We start from the raw sequence: 15,987 nt of genomic DNA, 5'->3' as shown, positions 1-15,987 counted from the left end.
GTCAACAAAACTTAAAAGGATTTCTGTTCTCTCATCTGATATAACTTTCAAGGTTTAACTGCTTTATATACTCTGTTTTGTTAATAGCAGACATTGATAGTATTTTGAAAGCTTGATGATTGCTAAATGTGTGTGTTGAGGGAGCATCATAAAAATCTTGTAGGGAAGCACAAGTCCACTGTAAAGGAGGGGAAAAATAAAAAATGACACGTTCTGAATCTTACAAGGCAAAACTTATTAACGTCAGGCCTTGAACTGCAGCAAGTATCAGTGCTGCTGCAACCCAATTAACACTTTAGAAACTGAAACTGAACATAAAACCCAAGGGATTGAGGATAAAAGCGGTTTGCTTAACAAGTTAGATTTGAATTTTTCCCCGATGAATGAGAAATACACAATTTATGCTTCTTTCTATGTCTACAGAAATTCAGAGCAAACGTCAGGAAAGGAAGAGAAGAAGCACAGCAAATCCAGCCTACAGTGGACTCTTGGAAACAGAGGTACTTGATCATTCACTTCTTTTTTTTTTTTTTCTTTTGCCACTGTTTTCATGTCAATAAAATGTTTAAAAGTGCTTCTTATTACAAACATAGATGTGAATACAGAACCACACATTCACTTGTAAAGGGGTATTGATGTGAAGAAAAAAAACACACAGATTTTCATCTCAGTAGCTAAGCAACAGATTTTCTCCCCATAACATCATTTACTTCAGACTTGGACTCAAGTTGATTTTAGTAAAGGCCAAAAGGGCCAATTTTTTGTGGGATCTAATTACTCCTTTACCTATCCAGACGGTCCTTTTAGATCATACCTGGAGAACAGAAGTGTTTTCAAACTTGCATTTTGTTTTTGAACTGAGAAATACAGATTTATTCAGCACATTAAAATTCCACCTTTAACGTTTCACCGCAGCTCGGGGTTGCTATGTGAGCTTCCTATAAAAATAAAACTGATTCACAGGCAGCTCTCTATTTAATTAAGATCCCTTTGTGTTCTAAGTTCTTAAAGCCTAAATAAAGTGATTTTTTTTGTATGTGGGTATCAGCAATGTGAAATTTTTGGTATGCCGAAATTTCAGATTTCTGTGTTTGGTGGCAGGCAGCAGACACATAAGACTAAGAAGAAGCCTATCAGTAGTAGTCAAACTTCTTAGTGAACTGACTGTTCTTTTTTGAAAACATTGGAGATTTTTATTCTCCAGAACATCTCTGGGAATTTGAATTATTCAAAACTCCTCAGTTTTTCTCCAGCCACCTCTTCATTGCAAATACTGATGTTCATACATCCAGTGTTTAACACAGCCGAAATTGTAGGCTTGCTAGCACTACATTTGTAGTGTCTTCTCATAAGACCTTTTTCTCCCAACCAGTTTATTAAGAAGCAGCAGTTTTGTGATTGTATTCTGATCAGTGTTCAAGAGAAATTCAGGTGTCTTGGAGGAGGGATAGAAGGGGTGATGGAAGAGGCCTGCTACACCCTTAGATTGTACTTCTCATTGTATGTATTCTCAAAAGCATATCCTGAAGTGAGAGATAGAATGGAAAAAAAATGTCTGTGAAAGAGTCCTATATCTGATCAGCAGTATCCTCATTAGGAGCTATCATTAAATACTGACCAGGGGGAATGCTGTTTAAGTAAAATGGAGGCAGATGGTTTTCCTCTGATCAATTAGCTGCTCAGATTGATTCGCTAATCAGTGAGTTGAGATATTTTGTGGCATTTCAGGCATTTTGGTGCGGTTTAATTTACGGTTAGTCTACTGAATGATCTTTAATTCATGATTGTTTAAATTGGAATTGCGTATAAATTAGACTTCCTATTTGCCAACGCCCCTCAAAACGGCAGGAGCTCAGCCTCTGTAGTGGTGATGTTGACTTCCTTGATTACGAAAGTGTGATCACAATTTTCAGTTGAATGTTGTGCATATCATTTCTGAGGCTTTCTTTTTTTCCCTAAAAATGTTTTTGAGACATTGCTTTCCCACTGTCAGCACCTAGGTTTGTTTGTTTGTTTGTTTGTTTGTTTCTTGGTTGATTGATTGATTTGGTTTGTGTCTTTGTTGTGTTGTTGTTTTGTTGGTGGTGTTGGTTTTGTTTGGTTGGGTGCTTTTTTTTTCTTTTTCTTTCTTTGCATTGGAAAGAGTTACGTTTCAGGCTGGATATTTTGAAGAAATAAACATTAATTTAGAATTCATTAAGAGGCTGCCAGGCATCTGTGTATAAAAGAACAGTTTACTCACCACAGAATAAAACATTTATTAGCAAAAACCTTCTAATTTTCCTTCAAGCAGACTATAACAACATCTAATGGTACTGTTTGCAGTCCTGCTGTACAAGGATGGTGGAGAGGAACAATTAGGTGTTATGTAGACTGTTAATGAAGCCCGAGTAGCTATTGACTAACAGCTTTTACAATCTGATAAGTTGGTGATGGACTGCATTACATCTCTGTTAACATCTCAGTCATGTTTCCAGTGGGCTGTGTTTGCAAATGTGAAGTTCTTTGGTGACCTCAGTAATTGAAAACAACTACCCACTCCTAAAGGACATACATGTTAACTTCTGAAAGAGAAATATTTAACTTGGACAGTAATGCATTGCTTGCAAACAAAATATATTCCAGCTAACTGTGAGCAAGTGTCATAGAAGGTAGTGATGTGTTTCTGCAGCCGGGAAGTCCATCACCGTTTCACCACCTGCAAATAAAGATGTCATCTCACAGCAAGAATTTATTATGCAGTTTTTCCTTTATAGACATTGTTTATTTGTTGGGTTTGGAGTTACTGTTGCTGTTGCCTTGAGCCTCTGCAACATAACCTGAAACGCAATCAATAACATTTGCAATTTGCATTTCTCTTGTTAATAAAATCTAACGTACATGAAACTGCTCTATGAGGAAACTGTTAGAGAGGTAAATAAGGCAACCATTTATATGGCCATGTTAGGGGTTAGCAATGAATAATCTAAAACACTAACCTGGCTTTTGGATACTTCATTATGTATGAGAGAGCGCATGGAAATAATCTGTATGTGACAGTAAGAGACAACTAGAGCACTTTTCAATAATGCTATGATACTGTGTTTTTTTTTCCCATCCAGCGGAAACGTCTTGCATCAAATTTTTTGAATAACCCCTTGTTCCTTTCAACAAGAGGTAAGCATATTTTTAAGTCAATATACTACTATTCTAATTACATGTTAAATATTTATTGTTAAATATTAATTACATATTAAATATTTAAATACATGTAGGATTTCATATGAATTGCTACTGGGATACTATAGGGTATTACTTTGTGTAAGAACCCTGAACTTTTTAGTGTGGAGTGAATATAGATGCTTTTCCTGCAAAATAAATAAATAAATGAAATAATAATTATAAAGAATAAAGCTAAAGGTCACAACTGTGTAGAAATGGATCCAAAGTCTCTGCAATCAATGGTAAATCTGGTCTCTAGTGCTGTAAGCACCATCCAGTGAAAGGACCGATTCAAGAAGATAGCACTGCCAGCCCCAAATGCTTTAAAACATGTATTGAAAATTGGATCTAAATGTAATTGCTATTCTGGAGTTTTCATTTGCTTCTTTTTGTCAGCTTTAAGAAACTGCTATCTACTTTCAAAGGCTAGAAATTTACCTTACCATTTGCCTTAAAAACAGTGGCCAAAACACACAGTTTTTCTCACTCTAAGAGCTGGAGCAATTAAACTAGATTTGATGGCCTTGAAGATGCCTGCCAATCTTGTACTTAGGAGAACTTCAGATGCTGAAAGTTTCATGGTAAAATCTTTGAGAATGATCAACTGAGAGGAACCACTTGAGATGATAATTAGCTTATGTGAAGAAGCTAATTCCTGGAGAAATGTGCAATATGCAGAGTATTGAGAGGTGGGAGTTGAAACAAAGAGAACACACAGTACAATTTAATTCTTTAGATGAGGCCCAAATAGGATTTTAAAAGACAAAGAAGCTTGAGCTGCATGTCAAAAAGGAGAGAAAGCCAGTGGAAGCATTTTCGTATTTCCTTGCCCTTGTTTTGCCTTCATAACTTAAGTTTTACTGTGGTGCATTAACGGTAAGGGACAGCATTTTTTTCTGATTCAATTATTATTTCAGATTTTGGGGCATTTACGGTAGTAATTTCAATCAAGACTTCAATTAAGACATCTTTTCAGGGTTTTCTTGGTATACCTGTCAAGTGTCATGTTTAGAGCCACCTTTTTGGCACTGCCTTGAATTGCTGCTCCATGAGATCACCAACTAAAATGCTATGGTGCTTCTCTGTATCCAAAATGTAATGTTCTAGATGCAGACAATTGGCCTACTTACCATATGCCTCTGGTGCCTGAGGTCTCAGAGGACAAGAGAGGTTATTATACAGTAAGCTACCATGATGACATGCCTCTTAGCAGGACCCATGCTCATGTGAGTCCAAGTTGAAAGAATGTTATCCCTGGCTCAGTTTTATTGAAAAATCAACATTATTATTTGTCTTATCCTGGCACTTGCTTTTCCCTTGTAAACATGCATCTGGAGAGAACAACAGTGTTAGCACTGGGTGCCGTTGTGCAAGATGAGGTGTAAGCTCTGATCTGAAGTCAGTCACTGTCCCCAGACAGCTTGCAATAACAGAGGTGTAGATGTCTGCCCATAGTGGACTGCTGATTTCCCCTTCTCCTATAATAAACCACTCCTTTAGAACATTTGTCTTCAGTTTAATTGGACATATTTTAAAATGTCAGAAACTTTACATCAAAACTGAACTGAAAAGAGAAATAAACAAATGAAAAAAATCCCTATGAAGTACAGGAAACAACTGTCATTTCCAGAAATGCAGAAGAGAACAATTCTTGTAAATTTCCAGCGAAATGTCAATTAATCAAGATTCATTTATCTGAAAATGTCTTACCTGAAATGAGGTCGCATCCCCTGACATACATCATTTGTAGAAGAGACTCTTCAATTACCAAGCCCTTGTTTGTCTGAATAACATTTATGTCCCCTGAGTAATCATAGTGTCATATAACGAAGGATCTGTGTGTGTGTTTTTGCATATGTGCAGTGACATCTGCAGATTTTATGGAACTCATTGCCAAAGGATGCGACAATTGTTGGAAAAAGCTGACAAATTTATGGAAGAACCCTTCTAAGGTTGTTGAATATAAAGGTGAAGATGCAAATTCCAGTTTAAGGAAAGCCTTAAACTGCTGTTAGTCTCTGGAAGGATACTTCTGGAGAAAAGCAATTTATGCTGTGCATGCCCAGTTCCTGCACTCTAAGCCTGGGCACCAGCAACATGGGATGCTGTTAGCAAAGGATTTTGGTCTCTGTAGGCTAACTGAGATGAAGCTGTTCCTTTGTTCTTATGTTCTTGTTTTTACATATCTGTGAGCATACTGCGTACATGTCTTCACCCGTACATGTACAGCTTCTAAGCTGCTTGGTACATGTGAGTGCACACTGGGGCAGCTGTGTTCCCAGCTGTGATCAGAGAGGGAGCTGAAGAAATTAAGGACAAAATTCTAGGTTGGCTGTCACCACGTCAATCTGAAGGAAAGCCATCAGCTGCTTGTCACTGAAACACCGCATCAGTTCTCTTATGAGTCAGCAGCAAAAATCACGAAACCACTGCACTTCTCATAAAGCTATTAAAAATGTCTCAAACTTTATTTTTGGATTAGAGCATAATGAATTTCACAAATATTTTTAAATGAAAACTTGGCCTGTTTTCCAGTGAGCTCTGGTGGTTCTTTTTCCTATCAGCCTGTGAATACAGTTCATCCAAAGGTCAAAAAAATCACAGGGATTTGGGTGGAAGCAGATTGATGATAAAGAGCTGATGAAAACACAGAGCTCACTCCCACAAGTGGCTGAGCATTTTGGCTGTGAATCAGCTGAACACCTATATATTTAACAGTAAGTCAGTAGCACCACTTCTGTTTCCCAAGATAAGCGACTGTATAAGTGCCTTGCTGGTGCATGGCCAAGCAGTTCATCACCCAGCAGGCTGAGGTCCTTAAGGAAGGCTTCCAGATTGATGACGTGTGGAGAAGAGTTCCACAGGAAACTTCTTGAAAATTTCAAGTAGACTCTGTGCTTCTCATACAGTGGCATGTTAGCATCAGACCTTTGGGCACAGGGCTGCTATGGTGTAAATTTGAACATTTTAATTTGAAAAATACTCACTGGTGCTGAATTGTGACAGTGCCCTGATCTCCCGCCTCTCAGCTTGACTAAAATTCTTTCCTTCCTATAGCTGAGAACTAGCATTCATTTCAGCAACATATTTCCCACTAATCTGTTCTCTGTCCTTTTTCCATATGCTAGCAAATGAGGATCCATTCTGGAAGGTAGGTGTAGTAAACTTTGTGTATTACAGGTGTCTTTTTTCATCACTGTGTAACTCAGTGCTGTCTTCTGATTACTGTAGTCTCCATCAAGGTACAGGATTGCAGGATGCTCTTTGCCTTTCATACTGTTTTTGTGAAACATTCCTCACTTGACTAAATCTTTGAGCCTCTGAGTTAGAATTTCAGAGGCAGGATTTTGTGGGCTTGCATGAGCAAGGCTGGAGTTTCATCCCTTTGTAGAATCCCTCCTGAGAAACTGCTGGTCCAGATTTGTGCTTTTAATGACCGTTTTAAGAAAAAATAAGTGACCATTATATGTCGTATAGATTAAATCTCTCAATCTTGAGTTCAAACTTTTTGAGAAGATAATTCTAAAATGTTAGTACTTTGGAGAGCTGTTTTTTTTTTGACAGGACTGATGTAGAATTCGGGATGTAAGTCTAACTAAAATTATCATGAAACATTATAAGGAATATCCCTAAAAATGAAAAAAGTACGCTTTTGGAATTAACAAAGGTGCAATATTATTATTCTTCCTTCTGGAAAAGTACTAGGAAAAATTAGATTTTTTAATATAAAGATTCACAAACCACCAGAGTTTCAAAATCAGCCTCTCCTTTATTAAAATGCACTTAATTATACAAAGAGTAATTAACGTTGCTGCTACATTAGCATAGCAATTTACTACATGACATTGTAACTTTGTTGATGAGTCTTAGTTCATGTTATATATTGCTTCAGACAAAGTGTTAATCAGTCTTGTTGGAGAAAGGTTGTCAGATTCTGAACAGAAAACAATTGACAACAGGGAGAATAGAGGGCTGGGGGAGCCCTCTAGAGGAGTTCACAAAAGAAGGGTACGTAGGAAAAGGCTGTTCTCAAGCATACAATTTTCCTAGCTGCTCTTCGAGGCAGTGTGCATAAAACATGGAACTGTGCTTTTTCCCCAGAAACTTCTGCTTTCTTGCTTCCTTTTGTTTTGGACTTGAAGGACAAGTGAATCACACTTTGACCCATGCTTCAAAATAGAGCTACACGTGGTGATATATGAGTCAGATACACATTATCAAGAACAAGTGAAATAATTCCTGCACTACGATCTGGCTATATTAGTTCACTCTCTGCTCTGTTTGATAATTTGATTCTTATTTTTTCTGTTATAATGTATGGAACTTGCTGCTGGCTCATTTGTTTGTATTTGCTTTCGTACACCGTTATTTCTCTTGTCTTCTTCAGTGGCCAGGGTGTTTCTGACCAATAGATATGTCTTTGAATGAGACTGGCTGCTGTAGTAGTGTCTGTGATTGCTGCCCAGGGAGAAGGCCCTGGTGGGTTGACTTGATCCAAGCCATCCTTGCTTTTCTCTTGCAGAATGAGATCCACCATGATGAATACTGCACTGCTTGCAAGCGTGGCGTTAACTTGCAGCCCTGTGGCACGTGTCCCAGGGCGTATCACCTCAACTGCTTGGACCCACCCCTCAAAACTGCCCCCAAGGGGGTCTGGGTCTGTCCAAAGTGCCAACAGAAGGTAAGCTGCATGAGGCGTAGTGCACCAAGAAGAGAAAATAGGAGAAACATCAAATTTGTGTACCGCTAAGCTAAATTAACCTACATCACAGTTTTGGGGACCACGTTTGATAGAGTAATACTGAGAGTTTTAGTACAGTTTGCAGCATTTATTTCTGGTATTTTTATTGTACCAGACTTAAAACATACAGTGAATGCCTAGACTCACCATAATTACATCTGCTGAGATTTGTCCTGGAAAAAGATTAGAAATTTCTCTTCATTTTCTTTGTTTCTCTTTGTTACCAGAAGGCCAGCAACATGTATGTTGCAAAACAAAAAATGTAAACATTATGGGTGAGGGAGACATTGCCAGAAGCATAGGCTTCACCAGTAGATCTGAAAGCTATAAGGAGATCACATCATGTTCTTTAAATCATGTTTGTTATATGATATTTATTGATCATAGCTATGATCAGGAGTGCTGATTTATCTAATTGCTGTGAATAATGCTGATTGGAAGATGAGTAAAATAATTACTAAAACAGTACAGTGTCACTAAATTGTAGAGTGGAGGATTAGATTTTGTGCCTTAGATTTCTTTCTGTTTTGCCCTGGGATTACTGTTTGTTACCCATTGAAAATACTGAGAGGAAATTCTAGCATGAAGCTGTAGAGAACAGAGCTGTCCTGTGTTAGATCTACGCAGTCATATTTTCATGTAAGCCCACAAACTCTCCCACGATACTCCCGACAGCATGAAGATCTGCTGATCAGGGGCTGAGAGATGTTTTCTGGTCATGGCAACAAGAAGCAGAGGCTTTGTTACCCTCTTTAGTCCTGGTTGATCAGTTTAGAGAGATATGGAAAGAAGTAAGGCCCAATGGAGATTGCTACACAAGTTGCTACTTCATTATTTTTCATCTTGTGAATTCTGAGACAGGAACTCTAGAGCTGGTCCTGCAGACCTGTGAGGCTGAAGGAATGAAAATATTAATGTGTGCCTTTGTGAAGTCCTAACTTTTTGTTGTTTCCTGGGCTTACAGGTGTTAAAGAAGGATGACAATGTGCCATGGTCTGGAACTCTAGCTATTGTTCACTCCTATGTCACTCACAAAACAGGTAGGGATTGATATGGCTTTTGAGAAGGGATTCTTTGCTCGTGATGGTCGATACCATTTGAATCCTTCATGGCACTGATATTAAAGCAGTGTTGCAGTGTGACTATTTTTCAAAGCACCATAAGGAGCTGTGGCTGAGAACAGCAGGTGGCTTTCTGTTGCCTTCTCTGTCTCTGCTCCTTCTCTGTCTACTCTGAGAAATCTGAGATCAATCTCTTAGGAATTTCACTCAGTGAAATTTCACTCAGGCTGTCATGAAAGTGGTGACTTCCTGGTAAAAGAAAATGGGATTTTGAGGCACAATTATCTACCAAGCTGGGAGGCAGAAAGGCACGATCAGGCTAGGGAGGGGCATACAGCTGCGTCTGCAACACTTTGCCAGATTAATATCTCAGATTCTGTAGTAATATCAGTCTCTAATTACATCGGTATTATTTGGTATCAAAGTCATTTGTATCAAATAATGTACGTGCATTGACTCATTTCCTGCTGCACTCTTACAATGGGCTGTTTAGGGCATTACAGTGTATTTGAGAGGAGCTTTGCAGAATCTGACACTGTTATGGTCTGTGCTTTTCACCCAGAATCACTGAACCTGAGTGATTATGGGTGGCTGACCTGTTCCTAAATATCTTTCACCTTTTTCTTGGAGACTTCAGGGCCATATGTGGTCCAATCATTAATTCTAGCACATTGTAGCTTTTTGGATCATCCTGTGTGCTGGCCTTTGATACAGCCTTTCAAAATGCATGCTTGGTATTGTCAAGCACACAGTTTTGTTATATTACCTTTTCTTAACTTGTACATCCTTAATGTTATTGTTCCAGTCAAAGAAGAAGAGAAACGAAAGTTGTTGAAGAGAAGCAGCGAGCTGAAGAGTGAGCACAGACAGTTAGAAGAAAAAGATCGACTTCTTAACAATGCAGTGAAGGTAGGACTCCTGACTGGGGACTTAGTCTCCTGCTGAGATGTTTATAAAGACTTTATGGTTGAAAAACTGGTAGTTCGTGGCTAGAAGATTATTTATGCTCCCAAGCTACAAAAGTTCAAGTGTGTTTGTTCTTCTGTCTGAGGAAAAACGTGGGCCTCCTTTATGTGCAAAAGCAAGTTCCCTGGGCAACCTGAGGAGAAGAAATCACCAGTGACTGAATTCCTGTTGTAGGCATAAAAACACAAAATAGGTTTCCCTGTCTTCCTTGTGGTGCTGTACACAGCTCTGATCTGTCTGATGACAGTAAGATACTTCCATTCTTTAGATGAAAAGATCAGTGTGTGCTCTAGTGGTAGCTGCTCCAAAACTCCTGAGATCAGGTAGAAGTAGCAATCCTTATTTGCCTTTGAGGTTGAATGGTGTGACAACCTCTCCATGAGTGAAAATGGATTCCCAACCATTTCCTCTGTGATTTCGTTTCAAACTTAATGTAGGCTGGCAATGTCTCCCGTATCTACTGTGCTATGAGGGCCAGTGTCTGGCAGTAATGACAGGCCTGATCCCTGACTTCCGTAGATGAAGGAGCTTATTTGGTACTAGCTCACCTCATGCCCACTCTTAAGGGATAGCTGTTAGTTTGTGTGGCAGGCTCAATAAATATTTGAAACTTCTTCCCCCTGGAAGAATCAAAGTGGCAGCTGCAGGAGTGACTGGTCACTCCTTGTTTTACCACTGCAGTTACCCAGAGGAAGCATGCTAAAATATTTATCACATTCAAAATAGAATGGAAAGGAAAGCAATAACTTATTAAAAGACATCGCAGTGTGGGATATTCCCTCTAAGTGTGCACAGCCACCGTCAGCGCTAATGGAAACAAACATATGTATGGAGAAGTGACCGGGGTAGGAAAGATCTTCAGTGGTTAGGAGAGTACAGTGGCATGAGGTGATCATACAAAGAAAGGCATTTGGGATGGATTCAGTTATTGGGTTTATGTCGGTACTGTCAAAGTCAAAAAATTTCTACATAAGCAGAACTGAGTTCTTTCAGTGGGAAAGAATCTTTTTTAAATAGTAAAATTAGCTGATGATTATATTTACTGGAGATATAATATATATACTGGAGATATACTGGAGTTCACTTGAAAGGAGAAAAACAATTAGAGGCGTTCCAGTGCAGAGTAATTAATTCCTGACATTTTCCTTGATAGAGATTTACATTAAAGAGAGAAGTTGTAAACATATCCCAGGTGAAATGGTTTTATTTGTTCAAAGCAGAATGTGGTGTGTCTTTCACCTGAGATTTCATTTGTCTAACCCAATCACTGAGCAGCTCTCACAGTGTCTTTTTGAACTACTTGACTTTCAGGTGAGCGTTTCTCACTTTCCTTGAGCTGTAGGCTCCCACGCTCCAGGTAGTCAAAGGAAAGGAGTATGCAGATGAGTCGCAGCCAGGTCAAGACCAATGGGAGAAGGAAACCAGGAGGTGTCAGATGTTAGAGGCCATCCCCTTCCACCTAGAAGACAGACTCAAGTGTTTGATCAATCACTTAGTCCCTTGCAGGCCAGAAGATGTTTAGCGGATGCAATAGCAGCTGCAGCAGTACGGAGCTGGAGAGAGAAGGGATTCAAGTAAAGAGATTCTTCTTTACTCCCTCTTGGAGATTCAAAATGCTCTTGTTTAGCTCCTACTCTCATTCTCATTTTTATGTAGATTTGCGTGAAATGTTTCAAGTGATGGTGGGGTGCAGTTTGATCACCCTGCAGGTAAAAGAATTTCTTGTGACTGTTGTGGTACAACGTTAGGGTCTTAGATTAAGTTTTCTGCCAGAATATTGACATAACGTTTGAAGAGAACAACTTATCTTCGCAGTACTGGCTCCCTAATATCTGGGCAGGGGTCAAGTGCATAGGGCCAGGCTCTTTTTGGTAGTGCCCAATGACAGTAGGCACAAACTGGAACACAGGAAGATCCATATGAACATGAAGGAAAGCTTCTTTACTTTGAGGGTGACAGAGCAATAGAACGGGCTGCCCAGAGAGGTTGTGGAGTTTCCTTCTTTGAAGATATTCAAAATCCACCTGCTGCAGGGAACCATCTTTAGCAAGGGGTTGGACTTGGTGATCTCCAGTTGTCCCTTCTAACCCTTTTGACTCTGTTTCTGTGAATCCTGTGCCAATGACATCTCTGAATGCAGGAAGCTTGTTACAGAGTGCAGTCAGAAATGTTCTCTGAATGCACGTGGACATGGGTGAAGGCTGTTAGCTCACACAGCTGCTGCTATGGCTGCAGTGTGTGTGATCGCCCTGTTCGTTTTGCTTTTGCTATCCTCACAGGAGAATATAACTTCATTTGAGGAGGGCGTGCACTCAGGACACAAAAGGATGTTTTGAGAGATGTTTGACACCAATCTGAATGCATTCTCAGCCTTCCCTTCTCTCTCTTTGTTTGACAGAAATGCTTAGAGCTAAAAAGCAGCCTGTTAGCCCAGCAGAAGGGGACTCAGTCATCGCTGGAACGTCTCCGAACCCTCATTAGACTGATACAAAACGAGCAGATGATTCAGGTTACCATGACGACCACCACCACCTCGTCCCTGCTCACCATGCCCTGGATCAAGCCCTCCTCGGCCTCCGCCGCCATGCACCAGACCTTGCAGCACTCGCAGGGCCACAACTGACCGGGCCGCCACAGGACAGCCATGGAAGGGGGACAGACTTTGCACCCGGGCACGAAGAGAAAGGGGACAGACGCAGAAGGAAAGAGCGGTCTCGGGGTTTATACGCATTGCAACTTGCAGGCCCGTCGGTCCCACTTGTAGTCGCTGTGGCGGCAGCTTCCCAGGGAGCGCAGCGCACTGCAGCGTTGTTTGCCGAGACCTTCAGTGCTTATGAGATTTTTGTTGTTGTTGTTATGTTGGCCTTAATGTACTTATGGCAGGATGAGCAGGAAGAGCATGGCCGATAGAAAGGAAGTGGAATATCCTTTTAGCGGGGAGCAGGCGGTTTTGCAGTTCTGCTCTAAGGGGGGAGATTAAAATGCAAAGAGTTAGTGAGCTAGTGGGTATGTAGTTGGGCTGAGAGCTGTTTGTGGGAGGGAAAACGGTGACGTCAAAGGAAACTGAGCTACTTAGGACCTGACATGGATTCTTTATCAGAGGAACGAGGTTGGCCCCATTGACTCGGGCGAGCTGAAGCTGGGGCCGCTTTGACCAGAACGGACACTCACAGAGCCTTCGAAACAAAAGATCCTTTTTTTCAGTATTATTAAAGTTGAGAATTGCAGATATTTAAATAAAGAAACTGTATGAAGTTAGCATTTCTAGTAAAATATTGAAGTATTTTCATGCTGATGCTTCTGTATATGCGTTCCGAAGTATTTAAAAAAGTATGACTGTAAAACTCCTTACTTTTTTGCAGGTCCTTTTTACTTATTTTGCTATTGGTGTATTTTTCTCATGGAGTTTTTGTGCAAGATTTAGCATAAACCATAATAGTGGATATCTTTGGCAGATTGGGTTTCGTTTTTTAAACAGATTGTTTTGGGGTATTTTGTTAGTACTTGATTTTTTTTTTTTTTTTTTTAATTTCAAGAAAAAAGCAAATAAATATTCTGCTTTTTTTGTTTCTTACCAGTACAGATAAAATGCCAAAAAGATAACTTCACATTTTTGTACTGCGTTTTTATTGTTAAGAATACGTTTGTTTGTTTTTTTAATTATTATGATTTTCCTTTTTGCTTGCGGAACTATCTGCCAAAATGGTACAGGAAAAAAAAAAAAAAAATAACTGCCTCATGGGGTTGTTTCTCATACTGAGTAATATCAAGAGCTTTGGGGGAGGGACGGGCTGTGGCAAATTATAAGAGTTTGTTGGTTGTTTTTTTCCTCTTTTTTTGGAAACTTGACTCCTATTTAAGGTTCTGTTGGCTCTTAGCACACTGGGAAGTGCGCGGCATTGGCCTGGCAAGCCTCGCACGCCTGCTGTTTCACCTGTAGTCTTCCTGACCCCACGGGTCCACCCGTCTTCCCCAGCCTCGTGCTGGACGGGGAGTGAAACGGGCACCCGGTTGTCTCAGCATCACCCCCACCAGTTGCCATCGCCTCTGTTGCTTATGAGTTCTTCATCAATTGGTGCAACAGGTACTTGAGGAAAGCAGGAAGCCACCAGAGCACGGCACAAGGCTAGTCTCTCACATCAGCGTATCACATGGTGCCGAATATCTTTTTTATTTTTAGAAAAGCAAAACAAAAAAAAAAAAAAAAAAAAAAAAAGCAAAAAAAAAACAAAACCCCACACGCGAGGGACTGGCTTTTTCCATCGCCCATCACTAGGCAGCACATGGTCCCTTCAACCATTTTCACAACTCCGGGAGAAACTGTGCAGTACTATACAAATCTATTTTAATACACAACACTCGGTTGAACAAGATTTTTATATTCTTTTATCGATGAACAAAGTGAACTAAGTAAAACACAATTGTTATACATTGGTTATTGTATGCCTATTATGCATTCTAACGTGGCTTGCAATGTAAATGTTTTCAGGTTTAATGATTTTCTTTTTTTTTTTCCTTCTCAGACAAATTAAAAAAATGAAAAGTGCGAATGGTTGAGTATGTGAAGAATTTCTGAAGAAGTGTCTTGGACTGTTAAAAGTAGTTATTTTGAGAAAGGGACTGTCCAGTGGATAGTGTGCATAGAAAAAAAGTGTTTGTCTTAAATATGCCAATGTAGTTTTTTCTTCTTTATGATGCATTAAACTTGATTGACAATTCAATAGTCAATGATGTGCTGATTTTCCCGTCCTTCTCCCCTCCCTGGTGCACGTGGCAGGCAGCACAGCCCTTGCTCCTTGCAGGCTGCTGGAAGGAGATATGCTGCGGAACAAGGACGTGTCACAGCTCTAATGGCAGCTTGGCAGCTTTGGGCTTAGACCTGTGCTTTTAGAGCAAATGCTCAGATGAGAGAAACAAGCCCATTCTGCCAAGCCATTTCTAAATCCCTGTGTAAATACAGTAATTAAAGAATGATAGATTAGATCCCTTGCAAGAGTTGTCTGGCATCTGGCAGATGAAAGGGGCAGAATTTCAGCAGAACAAACAAAATGAAAGGAAGCCAATGCTAAAGTCCCATGAAACCCACCATGGTGGATAATGCTTACGTAGAGCAGCAGGCACAGCGCTGACACTTGTGCCTGTTGGGTAGGGTTGGGTTTTGCAATAGGAATTGTCATCATCATCATCCTGCCACCATCTTAACCCATAAACCCTGCTCTGTGCTATAGGACAGGAGCCAATTACAGAGCTCTGCGTGTTGCCACAATAATTAATGCAGTTGCAAAGACTTGTAGGCTAATGCCAGCCTTTAATGTTTGAGAGTAATTTAAATTAAGGTTTTGGGGGAGATTTGTACAAGTGCTGATGGCTGCCATGCTCCTTGCTGTGGCCCTGGGCTCCAGCTTTGACAAGAATTAGGAGCTGTGGGGTTTCCGCTCTTTCCTTCCGAGTACAGGTTATTTCTGAAGATACACAACACTTCAAAGCTTCAGAACTCTTTATTTTAACATGATAGACTGTTTTCTGTGCATGGGACCTTTTCATTAGTTATCCTGCAGAGAAGCTGTTCTGCAAATAGCTGTTGGAATGAAACTTGTTGTCGCTGAGCTTGTCGCTTTTATATTTGCACCTCTTCAAATGTAATTTTGTCCAATCTTCCCTCTCTCACTGCTGCCCTTTCCTCAGAAATGAGAGGAAAAGGAACTCTTGGGAAGCAGCACAGAGCAGTGCTAGTCCTTTCTGGAGAGCAGAACGATGAGCATCAGCAATTTTAGGCCATGCCAGGATCTTCAAGATTTGTCATTGCAGGAGAAGCCGCTGTACACCTGGATGCCCCAAGCCATCCAAAATTACGGGGCAAGGATCACTGAGCCAATCTGTATAGGAGTTCATTTTGCATAGGAATTTGTCCTATATAGTTTATTCTACACATTGACTTACTGACTTATACACGTTGATTTATCATTGCATACTGGCTTCTGAGCAGCTTGATGGCCTATTAGTAACACTTAAACTTCT

The 15,987-nt window shown here is 40.1% G+C and overlaps 1 protein-coding gene across 1 annotated transcript in view; it reads left to right on the top strand.

The window, feature by feature from the left end:
- PHF21B (PHD finger protein 21B) overlaps positions 1 to 14,650 on the top strand; it is a 61,074-nt gene extending 46,424 nt beyond the window's left edge. The window contains exons 6-12 of the mRNA XM_048933959.1: positions 424 to 500; positions 3,102 to 3,156; positions 6,330 to 6,352; positions 7,724 to 7,882; positions 8,907 to 8,982; positions 9,809 to 9,912; positions 12,368 to 14,650. Of these exons, the coding sequence (XP_048789916.1) occupies positions 424 to 500; positions 3,102 to 3,156; positions 6,330 to 6,352; positions 7,724 to 7,882; positions 8,907 to 8,982; positions 9,809 to 9,912; positions 12,368 to 12,592 (719 nt within the window). The 3' untranslated portion in view covers positions 12,593 to 14,650. The remainder of the gene's footprint in view (positions 1 to 423; positions 501 to 3,101; positions 3,157 to 6,329; positions 6,353 to 7,723; positions 7,883 to 8,906; positions 8,983 to 9,808; positions 9,913 to 12,367) is intronic.
- Positions 14,651 to 15,987: the final 1,337 nt, after the last annotated feature.

The sequence above is a fragment of the Lagopus muta genome, chromosome 1 (assembly GCF_023343835.1).
Source record: "Lagopus muta isolate bLagMut1 chromosome 1, bLagMut1 primary, whole genome shotgun sequence".
NCBI classification, from domain to species: domain Eukaryota; kingdom Metazoa; phylum Chordata; class Aves; order Galliformes; family Phasianidae; genus Lagopus; species Lagopus muta.
Note: the sequence above shows the minus strand (reverse complement) of the source record. Positions and strands in the feature narration are given on the sequence as shown.